This window comes from Podarcis liolepis, assembly GCF_965112155.1.
Source record: "Podarcis liolepis genome assembly, chromosome: 1".
Classification (NCBI taxonomy): domain Eukaryota; kingdom Metazoa; phylum Chordata; class Lepidosauria; order Squamata; family Lacertidae; genus Podarcis; species Podarcis liolepis.
In genome coordinates, this window is record NC_139554.1 from 29,935,527 (window position 1) to 29,956,662 (window position 21,136).

Consider the following 21,136-nt stretch of genomic DNA (forward strand, 5'->3'; position numbering starts at 1 on the left):
CAATTGAACAAAGAAGGTCTCTCCCAAGAAGCATCATTTAATAATACCATAATGTACAGGGATAGTAGTTCGGTGGACTGGGCAGTAGATTCCTGTATTCAGGAGCAGAGCCATACTCAGTATGGTAGCAGTGATTGGCATTAAGGTACAGATGATTGCCCTCCCCTCTAGTGTTGCATTCACAAATAACATGCAAGTACATGTGTGATAGTGATGGCTCCAAAAGGCTAGGGCCCTGTCTGCTGCCTGGTGTGGTTATTCTGAGCCTTCTGGGCTATTGTATTGACTTTCTTAACAGCAGGAGGTTGCCAGGATAGTTTTCTTTCTGTGTGATCAGTTGAATTGCTTTAGATCAGATTTTAGCACTGCCTCATTTTTAGGGAGAGCGCTTCAAGAATAGGTGAGGAACCATTTTCAGCTTGAAGGCAACATGCCCTTCTGAACGTGGGGGCAAAAGTGTTTGGAGCAAGGAAGGTAAATGTGTTCTGTTTCTCCATTGGAGATACCTAGGTATAAAGCATATCCTGCCTTAGATTTACTCCAGGGATCTCTATTAAAAAGTTTATTATTCCAACAGTTTTTCAAATGTGTTTTTCAGACCCTTTTCTGCTCCCTGGTGGTTCTGGCTCTGTTTGACTGGTATAAACCTTGCTGGTGCAATAGGCGTGAAATTTGTTGGCCTTTTTGTAGTACTCCTGGTTGGACTGAACACTGTTTGTGATCTCTGGGAGCTGCTGGGAGACCTCAGTCTCTCACTGGTGAGTGTCTAGAATTTTTACTAGCTTTCAGTGTTTGTGGGGAAATGCATCATGGAAACATTGTACAGTCGTACCTTGGATCTCAAATGCCTTGGCTCACAAACAAATTGGCTCACAAACAAATTGGCTCCCAAACGATCGAAACCCGGAAGTGAGTATTCCGGTTTTCGAACAATTTTTAGAAGCTGGATATCAGGTGCGGCTTTCGATATTTAAAAACTGACAATCTATATAAAACTTCCTTCTGCATTACACATTAAAATATTGCTTGTTCATTCACAGAGATTGTTGTCCCCTGAGTTGTTCTTGTTTTCATTTCCACTTTGCACTATCCAGCATTGACACTGAGTAGCCTAAGGTTAAGCATACACTATAGAGTTCTGCAAATAGTTTTTATGAGAAAATGCTGCTAGATAGAGGCCTTTGATCTGCTGTATCTAATGTGCTGTAATGGGAAACCTGAAGTTGTTTTGACCTTCAATACGGCAATACAGTTCATAGTCTGCAGATTAGGTTTTGGCATACACAATGCATTATTCCTAGTTACCAGTTTAGAGCTGTCCTTATGGGTTTTGCAAGCTCTGCAGGTTGAGCTACTTTTCTGAAGATGAAACTTCAGTCAGTTCATTTTTCACAAAGAGGATTTTTTTCCAGACTTAAATAACTTGTCAAGGTAGCAGCTGAATTCTGCAGTGGGCTTAAATTATTTTTAGCCTGCATTTAGAAGTCATCAATTATGACACAGGCTGACCTTGGTGATAAATGCTATTAAATCTGTGTCTCATTAGCAGCAAGGAAATTGGCTTTTTGCCATCCATAATGCTGTTTATTCAAGCCTATCTTAGAGGTATCTTCTGGGGTCAGCTTCTCAGATTGTTTGAAGTTACAAAATCCAATTTATTCCACCTACTATCCTTTCTATATAGGGTAAACATTCTTTCTGCTATGAGGTTTGCCTCTCTTGGTTTAAATAAGTGTAGTCCAAAGACATAGAGTATCAGCTTCTGAAAAGGTCTGCTTCTAATGTCAGGTCAGTTAATTACATTTGAAATAGGACAAATTCATCTTCCTTAAGTCTCCTGCCTGCAGATGGCTGCAGTGTAATTAGAGTTGTGCCGTTGCCAGCAAAACTCTATGAGTCTTAACAATATGCAAATAAATGTACTAACTCCACAAGAGGAATTGATGGAGTAGCCAATTGGTGCAGTCCTTATAGCTTGCTTGGTTAGGTGTACTCAAGAGATGTGTATAAAGAAACCTGCCTAAATGGTGCTGCAACTGTTCTGAATTCTTTGTTGCAGGTCACTCTGGGGAGGCACTTCCTGGCTCGTGTGCTCTGCCTCATTATGCTGCCACTTGCTCTCTATACTGCTATGTTTGCTGTTCATTTTGCAGTGCTAAATAGAAGGTATTTCTCATCACTTTTCTGTCAGAAAGAAACACACATATGACAACATTAGCTCAATTCAGGCATTGTGCCAAACCATGCTTAAGGAAGCTTAACTGATAAACCATAATTGACAATTGGCTAGCCAGTGGGTTTGAAGCTTGAGGGTATCGCTAGCTATTTTTCAGACTTTTGGCACAATGTTTGAATTGACAAACATGAAAGCAGACAAGCTCTGTATTCTAAACTATGGTGTTGTTTGGTGCAATGTTTGAATTGAGCCATAATTCTAATGAAGTTGTATTTTTATGCAAGGCAGACAAGTCATGGTAATAGCTGTTTTAGGAATTCTACATGGTGTTCCAGCTCTGTTTAGTTATGCCTCAATATTTAACCTGATCCATGTGTGCATTAATTTCTGCGGAGTCTTGAGTGTAGACCTGTGTCTTCAGACATGGTGGCTTTATCATCACTGACCAGTTAGCATTTGAGTGACTGGATCAGGCATGGTTGTTTCATGATTTTGTTATGGACACTTGCCTACCTCTTATGTTACATTGTCCTTTACTAATAAATAATGGAAAGAAGACTGAAAAGTGATTGTTTTATTTTTAAAAAAAAAAAATCTGTCACACTTTTCAACAAGTGGTATTAGCCAAAGTACTTGAGCCAATGTTGGCTTTGCGATTCACCAGTCAGTTTTCTGGGTGATAGGCATGTTGAATTCAGTGGTTTATGCTGTGTATGACTTTGCTGGATATTGGTCTCTGTCAAATACCACTGACCTTCTAAAATGACAGTATTCACCAAGCTTCTGACCACAGTATTTACTCCCATTTTACTGCCTAGACCTGTTTGTCATGCTTAAGAGTAAGCCGTTCACCCCACTAGTGAAGAAAAATGACAGGCCAGAAAAGTTCTAATCCTGCAGGTCAGCATGTAAGTTTGAGGTACATGCACAAGTCTGGGGGGTGTTTTAGGAAATACTCAACCAAATATCTCACTTAAATTAGGCTTTCCTCAGGATTGTTTACTTGCATTGTACTTGGGCACAATTGATCACTTAATTGATGTAAATCTGAAGGTAGCTGAAGGTTGCTTGTGTGTCAGCCAAATGACCCAGATTTTTGTAGACATCAAAGGAAATTGGGAACATCCTGTGTGCTGACAGGCCAGTGCTGTTATGTTTCCTGCTTACTAAATTATATGCTTAAAACTCTTTCCATTTGTCTCCATGCACGCATAATTTACATACACTTTGTTTTTCCCCAGTGGGCCTGGTGATGGTTTTTTCAGCTCTGGATTTCAGTCTCGGCTGATTGGAAACAACCTTCATAACATGTCTGTTCCAGAGTGTGAGTATCTAGATACTTGAGGGAACCAATGCTCTAATGAACACTCTGTATCCAAGCAAACAAAAAACTCTCCTGTGATTTTAAGAGAGCACAGGGTGGATGCTAAAGCAAATGCAAAGTATTTGTCACATTTTTTTTTGCTCTTTAGTGTGTTTGGAATGGTGATCTGAACCACCTTGGAATTATTTCTGATCATTTTGATCTTTGTCACTTGTGGGTTCGGAGTGGAAAGTTTAGAACTGAGCACAAGTGTGGCGGAAGCATATAAAATGCATAATGAGAGAGTTGATGGAACCTCAAAACATGCAAAAAACAAACGAATGGAACAGTAACTTTTAATTATATATTTCTGTATTGGATTAAAATAAGTTGTAGTTCCTGGCACCACCTTGGTGAAATCCTGATCTGTTAAACTAAATTGGCAGACTGTGTCTGAAACCAGTGTAAATGTTTGTCATCTTGATTCAGTAGTCACATGATCTCCCAACTGGCATCTTTTCTTTGTAGGGTGAGACTGTTGCCTAACAGCTGTTGTGCTACCAGAACCATTCTATACCCTCTGGTTACATTAAATAAGTGGCACTTGGTTACCAGTACAGTTAACAGAGTTTTGGGGAAATGTGGACCCCTATTGTACCCAAGCAGGAGAGGTGGGAGTTCAGAGAGGCAGTGATAATTGGGGGGATAAATTGTTGTCACTGCACCTCCTTCACTTCAGCCTATGAGCTAAGGATGTGCTGTCAGAGTGTTTCTTCTGTGGTTATTTGATTCTCTGTTCCCTGCACAACAGGAAGAAAAAGCAAAACATCTAGAAAGAATAAGAAACATGTGATTTAAAATCTGCAGAAATCAACAGGAATATTTGGGGGCAGGTGGAGTGTGTGGGTTTCTGATGTTTTTCCAAGAAAAGTTGGCTGTATCTGCAAAAGCAAATTCTGGAATTATTTCACCTAATTAATGAAGGCACATATATTTTTAAAATGCTGTTATCTTCTTAAACCTAAAAGATTGGGTGGACTATTCTGAAATAATGTCTTTGAATGCCTCCCTCATTGCCTCAAATTCCACATCTTAAAGTATCTGCTTCTATATTTATGAGAATTTGATTTCCCAATGGATTTTGCAAAGGATGATAAATGATACTGCAAGTTGTTTTTTTTTAAAATGCAAGTCAATGTGGACTAGTGAAAGTTGAACTTTTCTTGAAATAGCAGCTGCAGTCACATCAGACCATGATGGCCGCCACATGATCATTCTGTGGTGGCAGCAGTTTCACAGCACAGTGGAATCTTGGTCAAGATTAATGACTGTATACCCCGCACCCTTGTGGCTGGTTTTTTGCAAGCATTTCCAGTACACAGGTGCCAAAATGTTTTACTTACTCGCAAAATTATACACCGCCCTCTCCCAAAACATCACGGTAGTGTATAGGAACATAAACACAGTTAAAAGCAATACAAAGCAATCATTAAAATGACTGGCTACTTGCGACATTTTAGATAACCCCATGGGCCTGTTGCCATAAGAGAGGCTCCAAGAGGTTTCTGAAAGTAAGAAGAATGGGGGGGGGGGAAAGGATGCCTGTCAGATGTCTGCTACAAGAGCGTTCCACAGCATGGGACCAGTAACACTAAATGCTCAACTCCAAATGAAGGGTGTTTGCGCCTCTGTAACACAGAGGACAACTAACAACACAACTTATTTGTGTTCCACTTGCAATACCGTCTTAGGTGAACCACTTTAAACCATTGCTCTCTTCCTTTAGACTTGGCATATGGCTCTGTGATAACAATGAAAAACCTTCGTATGGCAGGTGGATACCTTCACTCACACTGGCACCTGTATCCTGAGGGTGTGGGAGCACGGCAGCAGCAGGTCAGTGAATTGTTGGAATGTCACATTTTGCTGGTGTTGCTGTAAGCCATTCATGTGACTAAAACACTGGAAAGGTGTGTGTGCACGTTTGCTTTTGAAGTTGGCAGGTGTATAAGCCCTTCCTGTGTTGTTTTCAGACATGGGAGTGCCTTGCAGAAATACTTCTTGATGGCTTAGAAGTCAAAATCTGTGCTGTTTCAGCTGCTTCATGTCCTCTTAGTACAAATAATGGTTGTTTCATGTTCCTCTCTTGCTATGGATTTTTTCCAGCATCTTTGCAGGCTGAAAGTCTCATTCTCATGTAGTGCTTGAGGAGATCTGTTAGTATTATTGGTAGCTACTAGTCTTGATGGCAGTATCCCTTTGTATACCCCTCACTAGGGAACAACAGCAGGAAAGGGCTATTGGACTTATGCCCTGCTTGTAACCTTCCCAGAGGCATCTGGTTCGCCAGTGTGGTGAACAGGAGGCTGGGTTATGGATTATCTAGGCTTTTTCCCTGTTCCTGCAGGTCTTGTACCACTTGCTTGCAGGACTGGAGTAGTTCACACAATCATTAGAATACAAGTCTTCTCCAAAAGCACTTTCATCATATGGCAGTGATATTGAACCCAAGGAGTCCAGGGTGAATTCTTAGGAAGACTAACACAGGACAGGGGTGAGAATAAGGCAGGGAGCAGCGCTCTAGACTTTGGCAGTATAGATTCCTGGTTCCATGCATTTCTTAATTCAAATAGAGTTGACTTCAAATATTATATTGTATCACAGTTGTGTGCACAACACATTGATGTAAAAGCCTATGTCCAGCACAGAAATAACTGGTCACTTGGGGGGTGAAGTGTCACAGGGTGGAAATAACACCCCCAAAGTCAAATATGCATCTTGGGTCATACATGAATTTGGCTTCTTTGGAAAATGCATTTTAAAAATGCATTTAAAAAATGCAATAAATCATAAAAGCAGTAACTATTATGCTATTCACAACAAACTGCAATTACTTCGTGTGTGTGTGTGTGCGCGCGCACACACACGCATTGGTTACAAACTTGGGTCATTCAGAAATGCATAGCATTGCCTTTGTCTGTAGTGAATGGACAAAGACTAGACTGGTTGTATTTTTGAAGGGATGGAATGCAATGACTTCTCTGTGCTTCTAGGTCACTGCATATTTGCATAAGGACTTGAATAACTTGTGGATTATAAAGAAACACAACTTGAAAGCAGGTAACTTGAGAATAAAACGGTGTAATATGTAACTGGTTTTTTCCTTCTTCAAGATAATTGATCTCCCTTTTCCTTAGGAGTTTTAGTTTCTTTTCTAAATCTGGGGGATTACTTTATTGGTTTGTTTGTTTGTTTGTTACATTTATATTCTGCCTCTCCTCCTGTAAGGCATTCCAAGTAGCATGCATCGTTTTCCTTCACTTATTGTATAAACTGGGCTGTGTTTGATACCCCTCCGAGGCAGCATATTCAGTGGTGCATCTCTTCCTTGCTGATGGTGCATGGTCCACTGGGTTCTGGGTAAAGGGGAGTGTGGATGCCATTCTCTACCCTTTCATGTCTGTGGTCTTGTCTGTGACTATGGAAGTAAGGGCAGCATCTACTTGTTCTCAGGTCCTGTGGACTTTCCTGTCCTGAATGGGTGCCAAAACACAGAACTTCAAGATCTGTCTTCTAGTACTTCTTTGTGAGTCTTCTCAAGACTGCCTTGGAGGGGCACACTTGCCACTTCTGCTTATTTTTATAATTCATTTTTTACATTCATATCCACCTTTCTTCTGAGAAGGTCAAGGTGGCGTACATAGGATATAGAATTGTAGAGTTGGAATGGACCAACCACCTGCAATAAAGGAATCTTTTGCCTAACGTGGGACTCGAACCCACGAGACTGGGATTAAGAGTCATATACTGTACCGACTGAGCTATCGCAGCAATTCATGCTTTCTCTTCCTCCCCATTTTATCCTCACAACAACCCTATGAAGTAGGTTAGGCTGAGATACTATAGCTGGCCAAAGGTCACCCGAGTGAGCTTCATGACTGAGAAGAAATTTGAACTCTTGTCTCCCAGGTCCTAGTCCAACCACTCCAGTGAACTGTCTTGTGCCATGTCTAGTGGCAGATTAGATCTGATATATAATAAACTCGGTTCCATATTGTGGGGAGGTCATTATACAAGGTTTTTGCAAGCTTTTTAAATAGTCCAGTAGCGCTGGAAGGCAAGTTTTGGCATGCATGCCTCTTGGTGGCATGGGCTAGGGACAGCAACATAGATGAATTAGATAAGCATTTGAGGTTTTGTTTTTGGGCAGTGGCAAAGCTGGCCCATTTCAAAGTATAAAATAAAATGTGGTGCCTCCTGATCTAATCCTGTGGTGCATCTACAGCATAATACTCCCCTGAGAGATGCCCAGATTTATCTCTGCTGCCTGCTGTTTCATCAGTTTAACAGATGGTTTATATACTTTCAAATTGAAATATATTCGTGCAAAATTAAATCGTAGTTACCCCTTTTGTATAAAAGTATAAACACAAGAGACTCAGATCCAAGTTAGTAGTTGTGTAATCTATCTGAATTAAAGTCTGGTCAGATCAGAATGAAATATTTCAAAAGGAAATTTGTCTTTAGTGCTGAACATAGCTCCTTGTTCATCTTGCTGGTTGTGGCCACAGTTTGAATGTTCAGGAATTTTAATGTTTTTCTAACACTTGCATTCTGTGGCATCCTGGGAAGAATGCTGTCTTACTGGCGATACATTTTGTTTGCTGTTAGAGAAGCTTTTTATCATAATGATAATGTTGGAAAGTCACTGGAAATATTTCAGGGTTTTTTTTTTTTGTATTTGAACTAGAGATGTTGGAACGATGATATTTTTATGATGCTTTCCAAGTTTGTTTGATATTGGCATTCTTACATCTTTTCCATCAGCCTCAGATCTCATGCTGTGACCTCTTCTGTTTCACCAGATCATTCAGACGCTTCCCTCCCTGTGGAGTTTGTAAGGCATGGAGACGTTATCCGTTTGGAACACAAAGAGTAAGCTGTTTAGGAAATGTGAGGAATGCTAAAGGCCTGAAGTAGCAATTCTGGTTGAGTATGGTAATAGATATCTGGTCTGCCAGTAACTACACCATGGTTAGAACAGACCTTGTTGATGACTCTCTCTTCCCCTGATAGTCTTTGAAGTGCCATTAGATGCTCTTTATTTGCGCTAAGAAATTAACTTCACTAGTATTCCTGGAATCTGCTACCGTGAGAGAGAATGTGTACCTCACTGTAAATAGTAATCTTGACGTGCAAATTTTGACAGAAACAGGTGGCAACCATTTTGAAAGGGGGTTCTGTTCCCGGCCCCTGTGCGTGTCAGCGGAGCACACATAAGTTGGCCTCGCCTCGTTCCGCCCCACCCAACCCCCATTCTTCTTCGCCCCCATCCTGCCCTCTTCTGGGCCCAGAAGGACCCACGCATCGGCAATCACATGTCATTTGGACATGCCTAAAATGGTCACCGCCTGTATACTTGGCATAACGTCTCTATAGTGTCACCATATTCAATTGTGCTGAAGATGACAGAAAATGTTTGAACCAAGTTTTCTTTAATTGAAATCAGTTTTCAGCGCTCAAACTGTTCTAGGGATAAAATCAAACAATGTGATTTTATTTTAACTTTAGGACTTCTAGAAACCTGCACAGTCACCCTCATGAAGCCCCCTTGACGAGAAAGCATCTTCAGGTCACTGGGTATGGCATAGTAAGTGAACAAAGAGAAAACTTGATTCTGCCTGCCCTGGAATATATTCCCAGAACAAAGGGTTATTTCTCCTTTTGGGGTTTTCTTTCTTTTAAACTGCTCAAAATCCATGATTCTTTCTTAAATTACAGGAAGCTGCAGTGTGAATTTTTAGCTCATATTAAAAAAAACAACCCTGTATGAAACACTTGAGATTATTGGAGAATACTGAGAGTGCCTCACCCTCATATAAACTACAGTGATGTAACATGAAATACAAAAGCCTACCTGTGCCAGCACTCGACTTCAAGGAGTTAAGGCTCTTTAAACAGCTTGACTGATTTTTATTGTCTTCTGCACTTGTTATGACCTATTGGTGTCTAGGTTGAAGGATGTACAACCATTAACCTTTATGAAAAGATTTTCTTATTTCATTCTTGTGAGGTGAAAAAGTGTATTGTGGTAAACCTTTTCAGAAGTCAACTAACAGTTCTGTGTAACTTTTTAATCCAAATGTGTGGGGGGGGGAGTGGGGGAGCAGCAATGCAGTTTATTTATTGGCCCTAAAAAAGTGGAGGCAAAAAGAGCAGCAAAAACATTGCACACCACAGTAAACCATACTGTGGTCTACTGGGACAGTGCTGGCTCACTCACAGTCACTGTGCTGCTGCTTTTAACACAGTGCAGTATGGCAGCTGACACAAGTTTTGACATAGCATGTTACCCCAGATTGTGGTTAAGGTGTCTCCTCCTTAATTATGATCTGCAACCATAAGACAGGCCTTGGTTAATAAACCAAGATGATCAAAGTGGCTGGAGCAACTCCCCTATGAGAAATGGCTACTTACCGCTGCTGTTTGGATAGGGCAGTGCTGAAGGGCCTCATTAGCCCCTCACAAGTACTGCTACTGCCTTGAAGCTTCAGAAACCCATTCCTCTCTCATTCATAATAGCTCTTCTTTGTCTGTGTGTGCCCCCCCCCCCGCTTTCTTGGTATGCATGTTTCCTAGAATGGAACTGGAGACTGCAATGATTTCTGGCGAATTGAGGTTGTGGGAAGAAAGACTGGGAAGCGTATCAAAGTGCTACGTAGTCGGATCAGGCTGATTCACGTGGCTACAGGTTGCCTCTTGGGTTCAACTGGGAAGACGTTGCCAAAATGGTAAATATCCAGGAGTCATTTTTCATGGAATTCTTGAGCCTGAAGGGACCTCCAGAGCAAGACAGCACATATCCTTCTTGATTTCCTCCTTTTTAACGCGTGATTCAGTGCATTTGGGGCTGCATTGTAGAAAACAGATGCATTGCTGAAGGCTCTTCCAACGCTGGAGCTTGGGATGATATAAAGTGAGTGACCAGTGTCACGTGCAGCAGGAACGGCAACATTGTCTTTACTCTTTGGCTTTTGTCACTTGAGATATATATTTTCAGGATCCATGCTGTTCTTTTGATGGTAATCTGTTTTAAACTGTTTTTAATAATGTGTTTTGAAATTGCTGTAACCTGTTCTGCGACCTTATAGCAAAGGGCAGGTAAGAATAAGAATTTGGACTTGCTACCCCACCTTTCACTCCCCCTAAGGAGTCTCAAAGCGGCTAACAATCTCCTTTCCCTTCCTCACCACAACAAACACTCTGTGAGGTGAGTGAGGCTAAGAGACTTCAAAGAAGTGTGACTAGCCCAAGGTCACCCAGCAGCTGCATGTGGAGGAGCGGAGACGCAAACCTGGTTCACCAGATTACGAGACTACCGCTCTTAACCACTATACTATGCTGGCTCAAAACATGCACATTCCTTCCTGCTGCGGCTTGGATTCGAACCGAGGTTTCTGTGGCCACAGCACAGAGTACTAACCACTATACGATCACGGCAAGCTATGCAGGAAATAATAACAATCATAGTAGTAATAAGACAAGCCCCATTGCAACCAGCTCACTGTCAATCCAGCATAGCAATGAGTTCTTTTCTAGTCCCAAATATGGTTGTCTGTCATATCCCCAAGTATGAGGAAAACACATCCATAAAATCTTTTTAAAATGTGTTTGAGAGCATTTCCAAGCCATCCAGTGTTCTTTTCCTGATTGTGCTATTCATTATGCCTGCAAAGTATCCCTTTATTTATCTATCTCACATGGCTGCCATCACTTGTTAGGGATTATTATAGCTATTATTATAATCCCACCTTGTGGTCACCAAACTGTCAAAGGATTAGCTACTCTTTTCCCACTTCACTTCAACTCTTACACCCATTTACTTATTTGTTCAAACCTATTTTCCCTTCTGCCACCGTATATATTTAAATGACTGGTTAATAATAAACCTCAGATCACTCACCAGTAGCTGTGGCAAAAGCAGTGCAGGCACCACTTAAAAGCAGAACAACAATATAATATGTGTTTTAGCTTTGATTAACAAATAATAAAAATGAAGGGTTATGCTTAGTTTGAAAGGTTACTATATAATGAACTTAACTTGGCTACTGTTACTTTAAAATAACTGTCTATTCTGCCAGGTTACTATGTTACCAGGTTACACTTTAAAAAGATACCACTGGGCATTTCCTCCTCTCCTGCCCCATTTAAATGAAGAGCCAGAAACCTTTTCTTTGGCCATCATGCTCTGAACACTCTCAGGCTTCAACCCAGACCCCTGCCAAAGTCTTTAGCAGGACACAGCAACCACATTTACCTCAGGCAGTGCACAGTGCCTGCAGACCCTTGGCTTCTAAGTGCCCTCTTGGGACCTCTCTGGCTCAGTGGGGCAAGGCAGAATGTCCACTGTATTGTTCAGCATAGCCCCATATCTGCCTGCCTGTTCCTTTTTGAGCACAGTCTTGTTTCTTTATTAAGAAATAGGACAAAGTAATTGAATATTAGGGCCGAAGCCCAAATGTCGCTTATCTTCTGTCCCTCAATTGTGCTGCCTTGTAGGTGTTTGTTTACTATAAAAGTCCTCACTATTAATTTGGATCCTAAGATAAGTTAATTTAAGGAAGTTCACAGATGGAAGGATTTGTGCCCCATCCTTTTCCCTGTAGCCACCTGCAGCCTCCAAAACACCTTTCCAGAGGTTGGGAGGGGGACCCTCCTGAGCAATGTAGAATCAGGCATGTGATATAGCAGGAGGAGAAGGCAGGAATCTTAAGTGAATTTCCTTAAATGAACTTGCCTCTTATATGCTGTGTGAGAGAAAGCATCAGTTAACTTCTAGCAGTCATTTATTTCTCTTTTATACATAGTATTCCTTAGCCATCCTTCTTACGAGTTTTAATTGCCATGCAATTGTCTGTACCAAAAGCTTTGTAATAGCAGAAAATTCTCCTCTGAAAACGTTTGGCTTATTTACTTGCCAGTTCACATGTTTTGAACAGTCAATATAATTGCTTTCTAACAAAAAGGATCAATGGACTTTTTTGTTGTGCAAGTTGCTAGGGAAGAGCAGGTGCGAGGAACAAAAAGCTCTTCTGAATGCTTTGGCTGTCCTCTGCCTGCACAATGGTGTATATGTGTGCTTCGGTCTCTATGTAAGTGGATCTGCTTGTCAAGGCTGAACTCGTAAGGCTGTCAAGCCCGGACATCTTTTAGCTAGAAAGGCAGTTAACCTGAAACCATTGTGATAATTGAGCATTAGAAAATGCACTCTTTCATTCCAGGTCATTCCACTTCAGGAACCAGCAAACTAGCAAGAGAACAATGTACTTAGATAAAACCAATTTTAAAATAGTTTAACAAGACATATAAACACAAGAAACAGGGGAACTGTTGCCTAGTAAAGATTAAATGAGTGTGAGGAGCAGGGAGTGTGGTTTGGTTTCCAGAGTATTCCTCATGTAGCAAGAGCCTGGCTGTTACTGCATATACAGTTTACTATTTCCTCACTTGACAGCAGATTGTTCTTCTTAGTAGGGTCACCATAGATGTGGGCTATCCTAGGTCTGTTTCTCACACTTTACAGATGTAAAATTATTCCCATGCCTTTGAAAGGATGCGTTGAGTCTTACTTTGAAATGGGGGGTAGACATTTATGGCACCCTGCCAAATATGTAAATCACCAAGGTACAGTTTCTAAAGCTTTTCTTTAAAAAGTGTGAGCTAGATGCACATTGCCAATTCTAATCATATAACTTGTTTCTTCTATTTTTTAAAAAAGGCTGTGTCCAGTGCTTGTGTAAACAAGGCCACTGTTTGAACTTAAATGTTTAAGTCAGTGCTTTTTTTGGCCTCATTGAGGGGCAGTATTTCAATATGAGTTGGAAAATGAGAGTTCCACTAATTTATTTATTTTTTAGGAAAAAAAGCACTGGTATAAGTTATGCAACTAGAACATAAATATATGTATTTATATGTATGTGTATCTATCTTAGAGGATGGTGGTGATGATTTATTAATTTTATATACTGCTTAATTGCCAAGGTGGCATCTCAATGATTTACACACCTAATTAAACACACAAACAATTTCATCAAAGCATTAAAATAAACATCCACAATTAAAATATATCAGAGAATAAGCCCATTAAAACAGCACTACAATTAAAACAGTTACAACAGCAATTCAATATGACTTTTGATTCCCTTAGATTGTCTTTTGGTTCAGTGTGAATTCTGAAAGGCCAATGTTTCTGTAAGAAAAGGGTCTCTGACACAAAGAGATGTTATGGAATATGAATGCAAGTTGGGATAGACAAGTTCAGAAGTTTTATTGATGACTTACTGATGGTTCTTGTTTCACAGGGGCTGGGAGCAGGTAGAAGTCACCTGCACTCCATATCAGAAGGAGTCTCCTAATTCTCTCTGGAATGTTGAAGATCACATTAATCCCAGGTGTATGTGATTGAATGTACCTTTTCCTCATCAAAATATTAAGATTTCCCCTCCCCTTCCTATTGCTTGTCGATTTTGAAGAGGGAAAGCTCCATAAAGCAATTGAAGCAAAATATTAAGAATTAGAATTCCTGAATAATTTCCCCAATGACTGGATTTAAGCATGTCTTTGTTATACATACAAGGAAGCTTCTTGAGATTCTAGTTTGACATTTTAGTGCACAGCAGGAAAAAGTGGGGGAAAGATGGCTTTTCAAGGTATCGTGTTTCATGGGTTTATTGTCCTTTTTTTAAAAAAACACACACCAACAACCACCTTCTGACCTTTGCCCGCACCTGGGACCTAATTTAATGCAGAGGGAATGTCTATGTATCATTAATGTATGTACTTAATCAACATGTGAGATCCCACTTTAAACTGTCTTCTTTTCCATAGTGCCCAATATCAGTTTGGATGTTCTGAAACCTTCCTTTCCAGAGATTCTGCTCGAGTCTCACATGGTTATGATCCGAGTAGGTAGACTGGCTTGGGTTCCATTTTGTTTGCAACTTTCTTTCCTTTGTAGAAAAACACTCCTTTTAGTTCTGCGTTAACTGTGCCAACTTGGGTACTATCTGGAATAGAAGAAGCATTATGGGGTTCAGCAGGTTTATGTTTAATAGTGCAGTTCTCAAGACATCTTGTGTGATCAGTGAGGGTACTTCACAAATCTCTGGCATCCATCAAATATGGGGAACACTGTGCCAATAAATGAAGGAAGAGACATATTGTGTGTGCTATTGATAGTATGCTGATATAAGTAATAAAGCCACACATTTTTAAAAGGTATGTGCAGCTCTTCTGCATTTTTCATGTGTGCGTGAGAATGCTTATGGATCATAGCTGTCAACTTTTCCCTTTGTTTTAAGGGAAATTCCCGTATTCCGAATAGGATTCCTCACAAGAAAAGGGAAAAGTTGACAGCTATGTTATGGGTGAAGGGAAGAGCTGGGCCCCTGGAGTATTGTGTCCAGACAGCTCCTCGCTATTTGAGACCACCAGTTATCATTGTGTCCAAGATTTTTGTCATCCTGATTCTGACTGAGAGTCAGATTATCCTGAGATGTTAAGAAACGTCCTTGTGTAGGCGTAAAATTTATCTGAAGCTGTCAAACGTAACAGCTGAAGAAATAAAAAACTAGTATTAACTCTCTTTCATAGCAATGCTATTAATACGTTCCTCTCAACAAGGAAGCGACATTATTTATATTTGTTGATTTTTCTAAAAACCAGCTACCAAAAACAACAACTCAGAACCCTCAAAGCTTCGCACACTGAGATTGTAAGAATAATTCAATTTATCTAAACTCAAGATAGTTTCTTTCCAGAGTGAAAGCAAACCCGGTGGGATCCTGTGGGAGATTTCACAATAAAGGACTGTAGAGATCTTCTCTTCAGGGAGGCTTCTGAACCCTTCCCCTTTGGATAGTGATCTCATTAAATTCTGTTGTGTGAAAGTTTTTAGGCTGCCTCCACTAGGGGGCAGTGTGAATATATTTGACAAGAAATAGAAGTACATGTGTGCATGCATGAACACAGACTAGCTTTTGAGCAAATGCTTGTTAATGTCATAAGGATTGCCAAAGGTCCATCAGTTCCAGCATTCTGTCTCCAGTGGTGCTCTGCCTTATGTCCCTGCAAAGCTCACACACACAGGGTTATGATAACCATCTATTGTTGTTCCTCCCCTCTGAGACAGAGGCTGCCTAGAGAGAACATACATTTGAAGAAAATATTTTGCATGGGAAAGAGAATTGTTCTTGTAAACATGAGTGTCTGTCTAAGGCTGTGTGCTCCAGCTCCAGCAGCCAGATATACATAATGGTATTTAGCCAGTTTAAATTAAATGGCAAAGGCCCTCAATGTACAATCTGGCTAGAATATAGGTGGTTAACTGTGAACTGTGATAAATAATTAGTATATACCCTTGTTAGACTCCTGCCTTAGCCCTTCCTGTAGATACTGAATAAAATCAAGTTTTGCAACATGTTTAGCTTTCATTATTATGGAGCTATAGACCCAGTCCCTTGCCCTGCCATGTGAACACAGAACCTAATGCTTGTGTTTCTCTGATTTTGCTGCAAAGAACCTCTGATTTGATCCAGCATTGTTATTTCGGGGTTTTGAATGTTTGAGCTATGGAGCTTCTGCTGCTTAACCTTAGAACAAGCTATTTCCTCAGACATTTTTCTAATAAGAAGCAGGTCTTTGAGAGACATGGTAGCCTTAGCATAGGCACCTGGGTTTAATCTGTTCCACTACTATCTGGGGAAGCCTAGCATGCCTATGTGAACGGCATGTAGACATTTCCTCGGGAAATTCGTTCACTTCTAGACTACAGTAACGGGAGAGAATTTCCCGAGGAAAGATCTATATGCCGTTCATCTAGACATGCAAAAAGGCATATTGACTTTTTGCAAAAAGAGGGGTCTGTAACTTGCACACACATGCAAATCTGGAGGATAAGTACCAGCGGCTACAAGTTTTGATAGCTATCTTGATTCAAAGGCAGTATGTCTCGTATTATCAGTTGATGGAGGAGAGCTATGGCTCTCATGTCCTACTTTGTGAAACAGGATTCTGGAGTATTTCTGCACTTTGTCTGATACAACAAGGGTCTTTTTAGTTTTCATTTTACAAGTAAAAGCTTGTATATCAATATATATTGAGGGAGAATATTTATTGCAGCATAGCTGTTAACTGAATATAGTTGTTGTTTTTCCTTGTAGGGGAACAGTGGCCTCAAACCAAAGGAGAATGAAGTCACATCCAAACCCTGGCACTGGCCTATCAATTACCAAGTATGTGGGCAAAACAAATTCTGAGGCACTGTAACTTGTTTAACTTTATGTTGTATCTCATTGTTTTCAAGGTGACATTGTGAAGAGCTGATCTTCAATTGTATCTGGGAATTTTTTGGAAGGCTTGCTTTAAATGGCTTTTGCAGAAAACCAGTTCTGATTTGCCCTCCCGTGGTTCTTGCTGCTAAGGAACGACATGTTAAATAACCATTGGCTCCCAGACAACAGGGGCTGCTGCTGTGCGACTATCGGAACAGCAAAGACTGAAATAGTTCCTCATATAATTATGAGGTGTGATTATAGAAGCTACACTATTGTTACTCTGTTTATTCCAATTTATTACCCACTCTTTGCAGGTTGCAACAATTAAAACACAGTTTAAAACAGTATTAGTACAACTTTAAAAATCACAAAAAAAAATCACATCTCAAATGTCAAAGGCCAGGGTAAAGAGGGGTGTCTTCAGCATTTGCAGAAAACTGCATAATGAAGTTGTCAGACTCACCTCTATGGAGAGGGAGTTCAGCAGGATAGGGGGGGTGCCACAGATAATGCCCTTGCCTGGGCCACCTCTCCCCCAAAGCTTTTGAGGGTGGCGGAACTCCCAAAAGGGTCTCCTCTGCCAATCTTAGCACCCAGGAGGATCTGTCGGGAGGTGTCTTTCAGATTTTTTGGGCCTGGGTCATTTAGGGCTTTAAACACTGTTGTGGGTTTTAAATGTAGGGCTTTAAACACTATTTCATTGGAGACATTTCTCTGTCTTGTAATGGAGGATCCCTATGGAAATCTTTGATCTTACAGATTTTTATTGTTGTTGTTTTTTCCCATGCCAAGTTACAACATAAGATAAAAATAAAATAAAACATTAATCAGAAAACTAAAACAAAGGGGGTGGGGGAAAGAAAAGAAAAAAAAAACAAGGAAAAACGACGACTATAACAAAACATAACCAAACATACATACATGCATTTTGACTTCCTTCCATCCTTTAGTGACTTCAAATTTTCATTTTTGCTTTTCCGTTGTATTATATGTATATGTACATTTATTCCTTCCGGTTTTATGCCTTTCATAACTATTTTTTCTTTTCCTTATGCCTGCAAACTTCATTCATCACAGATCATTATATTTATTCCTGAACAATGTTTTTTCATATACTCTTTAACACAGTCCCATTCTTTTATTAATTTTTGCTCTGATTGTTCGCATATAGGAATACTTTCTTTTTATCACCAGGAATATCATGGTAATTAAGCCTAGAAGAAATGCTTCTGGCTTTTTAATAAAGGATATTTTAAACATTTTTAAAATTTCCTCATATATATTATTCCAAAATTGTTTGATAAGTCCACACTCTCTCCACATATGATACATTGTTCCAGTTTCTTTCTTACACAGATGTTTATTGTTATGGAAACCTCAGGCTTAAGGCAAAATGTAGACTGAAAAAACCCGTGTTGATCACATACTGATGGTGGCCATCAATTTCTCCACAGGGCCTTCGTTTTTCTGGAGTCAATGAAACAGACTACAGGGTTTATTTGCTGGGAAATCCGGTAAGGAGAATATACTTTTTGTTCCCCTAGGGGGGATGAGGGAATTTGGCTTCCCTCCCTTCCCTCCAGATAGGTCCTCTCATTCCCCTCCCTGTAGTTTTATGGTGCCTTTTGTGCATCTTTGTCTACTTGCAAGGCTTTCCCTCACAGGTGATCTGGTGGCTGAACCTAATTACTCTTGGATTGTATATCACAATGGCAATATTCGTTTCTGTGGCCATGAAGAGGGGAGTTCGGCTAAAAGCTGAGCACAAAGGTAAAGTAAATTTCCTACTTTCTGGGTCTATAACCTTATCTTCTCTTTTATAATCACTATGGCTTCCTGCTGCATATCTACTTCCACTATCCATGAGAGGACACTGAGTGCAGTATCAAAGGAATCATGATAGCAATGGGTGGAGTGCAACAGGAATGGAAGACTTCGGGCTTTCAGATTTCAGCAGCAGCTCCCCTACCTCTGACTTTCCATTTTAGTCCTTGTTGCGATGCTCCCTGTGGTGCCCTCTCAGCTTGGCACCCAGTGCAGACGAACCACCATGCACCCCTAAATCTGCCTCTGGTAACAGCTCACAAAGGCTGATTTGCTGGATTTCGGCCTAGTTTTTAAAGAGACGTTCTGGTCCTTTCTAATTGCAGGAGGCAACTTAAAAGGAGAAAGTCCATGTAGTAAATGCTAGACCACATTCCCTTCAGTAAAAGTTTTTTATTTGTGCATGTGGAGCAGGGAGATGATTAGTGTTGATCAAGCAAAGAAAATCCGAGAAACCTGAAGTGGAAAAGCTACTGTTACTGCTCAAGGGTTCCCATGACAAGGAAAATAGCCTGAGAGAGCAATTCCTTCTTAGACTTCATATTCTTGGAAATTTTTGGTAATTCCTGATTGGGACTATTCTTTTTGGGTTTTACTGTCTTCCTGACAGCTGAAGGATAGTCATCTACTGGGTCTTTGAGAGTTGTTAGCTGCTGCTTATTTCACTTATTGGCTTCTCTGTTGCACACAATGATATTGTTAATGTTTCATTGTCTAGTAGTGACAAAAGTAATGAAAGGCCACATTCTGAGGGTCTTAATCAGAACACTCTCTTTAAACTCTGGAGTTTCTTGGCAAGGTGAATGTCATAACACCTTCTTTGTTTCTGCATGGAATTGTGATATCAGATGAGGAAACAGCTCTCTTACCTAGTTCTCTTAATCTCTGCTGGTTTGGAGCTACAGCAATTGCTAACATACATGCTGAAATTAGATCTGGTTATTTACAGTGTAGCTGGGCTGGCCTGTCGGGAACACATTGCCCTGGGCATGCAGCAGTAGTAATATTTTCTCCTGGACTCTAAACTGGTGAAGTAAAAACACACAGAATTGTATCCAACCAAGTTATCCCATTCATGCAAGGATTTCCAACTGGACTCCTCCCTGCTGCCCACCCTGCAATCTTTTCTGGGTCCATCCCCCCAACTCTCTGGAGCAGATTTTTGGGAGGTGGGAGGACACAGGGAGAAGGAGGGGAAGTTCTGTTGCACCATCAGAAGTCCTTGTGCAACTGGAACAACTTTTTTGGGTAGAAACCAAACCATTTTATAAACTCCACAAAACTAGATTTCTGTGGAAGCTTTGTGAACACGTGTTTATACAGGTTAGGATAAAAAGAATTCAAGAAATGTGTTCTGTTCCAGAGCTTTCTCGAGTCCTGCTGCATAGCGGAGGAAGGATTATGCTAGGATGGGTCCTCCATTACTTTCCCTTTTTCATGATGGGCAGAGTGCTCTATTTTCATCATTACTTTCCTGCCATGCTTTTCTCCTGTATGTTGACAGGTAAGTTTCATCAAGTTTCAACAGAATCGAAATGTTGTGACCGATTAAGAGTTTTGAAAGGACACAAATGTAAAAGATCATTGTCCCATAGTTGGTTTAGGGTTGATGTTTTGAAAGTTTCTTCAGTGCACTGTATCTTGATCAGCAGCAAGACCAGTTTGGTCTACCCTTTGATCTGGGAGACTTGGGTTCAAAAGTCAGTTCTTATGGGGTAGCCTTGGGCAGCTTGCTCTCCAATTCTTGTCAGTTCCGTACCTTTTGATATGGACATAAGAATGACCTACCCAGAGGATTTTTATGACAATCTGTGCAGTAAAGATTACATTCTACTGCCACAAGTGCTATAGAAATCATCTGTATTTTATAGCATTCTTTGTTTTGCTTCTTATGTTAAAGGTATCAGCAAGTGGGGAAAAAGTAATTTCATCCAGAAATACACGCCTGCTGGCCACTGTCTAGCATAATCATCAATGTTTCTATATTAGCTTGATGATTCTTTTCTGAAAGAAAGGAAAATTAAGTTACGGATACTAGAATCAATATAGGCATGAGAAATTCAAGATGAGTGATTTTTGATCTTATGCTTCTTTCAATAGGGACTAACTTGCATGATTCACTTTGCCTGGTAAAATAAAGAAGATTAGCTTTCTGCCACTGGAAAACTCCATCTGATTGAAATAGACTTGATTTATCTTGGGGAGATGGGTTGATGGGTTGATCCTGGGCTGTGACTATACAGATTGATGTGATTACTGATACAGTGGTACCTTGGTTTTCGAACGTCTCCATTGATTAACATTTCGGTTTTTGAATGCTGTAAACCTGGAAGTAAATGCTTCAGTTTTCAAACACGCCTTAGAAGTCAAACATGCCATGCAGCTTCCACTGAGTGCAAGATCCTGGGGCCTAGCTATCGGCTACTGAGTTTTCAGTTTTCAAACGTTTCAGAACTCGAATGGTCTTCTGGAACGGATTATGTTCTTAAACCAAGGTAC

General features: G+C 40.4%; 1 protein-coding gene across 5 annotated transcripts in view; it reads left to right on the forward strand.

The window, feature by feature from the left end:
• POMT2 (protein O-mannosyltransferase 2) overlaps nucleotides 1–21,136 on the forward strand; it is a 51,378-nt gene that overhangs the window by 4,916 nt on the left and 25,326 nt on the right. For all 5 annotated transcript variants that reach the window (XR_014525796.1, XM_083501892.1, XM_083501893.1 and 2 more), the window contains exons 6-19: nucleotides 599–758; nucleotides 2,060–2,166; nucleotides 3,418–3,500; nucleotides 5,266–5,375; nucleotides 6,533–6,599; nucleotides 8,345–8,414; nucleotides 9,051–9,129; nucleotides 10,119–10,270; nucleotides 13,841–13,932; nucleotides 14,367–14,443; nucleotides 16,700–16,771; nucleotides 18,268–18,327; nucleotides 18,478–18,583; nucleotides 20,001–20,141. Coding sequence is in view for 4 of the 5 variants with exons in the window: in XM_083501892.1 (XP_083358018.1) it covers nucleotides 599–758; nucleotides 2,060–2,166; nucleotides 3,418–3,500; nucleotides 5,266–5,375; nucleotides 6,533–6,599; nucleotides 8,345–8,414; nucleotides 9,051–9,129; nucleotides 10,119–10,270; nucleotides 13,841–13,932; nucleotides 14,367–14,443; nucleotides 16,700–16,771; nucleotides 18,268–18,327; nucleotides 18,478–18,583; nucleotides 20,001–20,141 (1,376 nt within the window). In the remaining variant the exon portion in view is untranslated. The remainder of the gene's footprint in view (nucleotides 1–598; nucleotides 759–2,059; nucleotides 2,167–3,417; nucleotides 3,501–5,265; nucleotides 5,376–6,532; nucleotides 6,600–8,344; nucleotides 8,415–9,050; nucleotides 9,130–10,118; nucleotides 10,271–13,840; nucleotides 13,933–14,366; nucleotides 14,444–16,699; nucleotides 16,772–18,267; nucleotides 18,328–18,477; nucleotides 18,584–20,000; nucleotides 20,142–21,136) is intronic.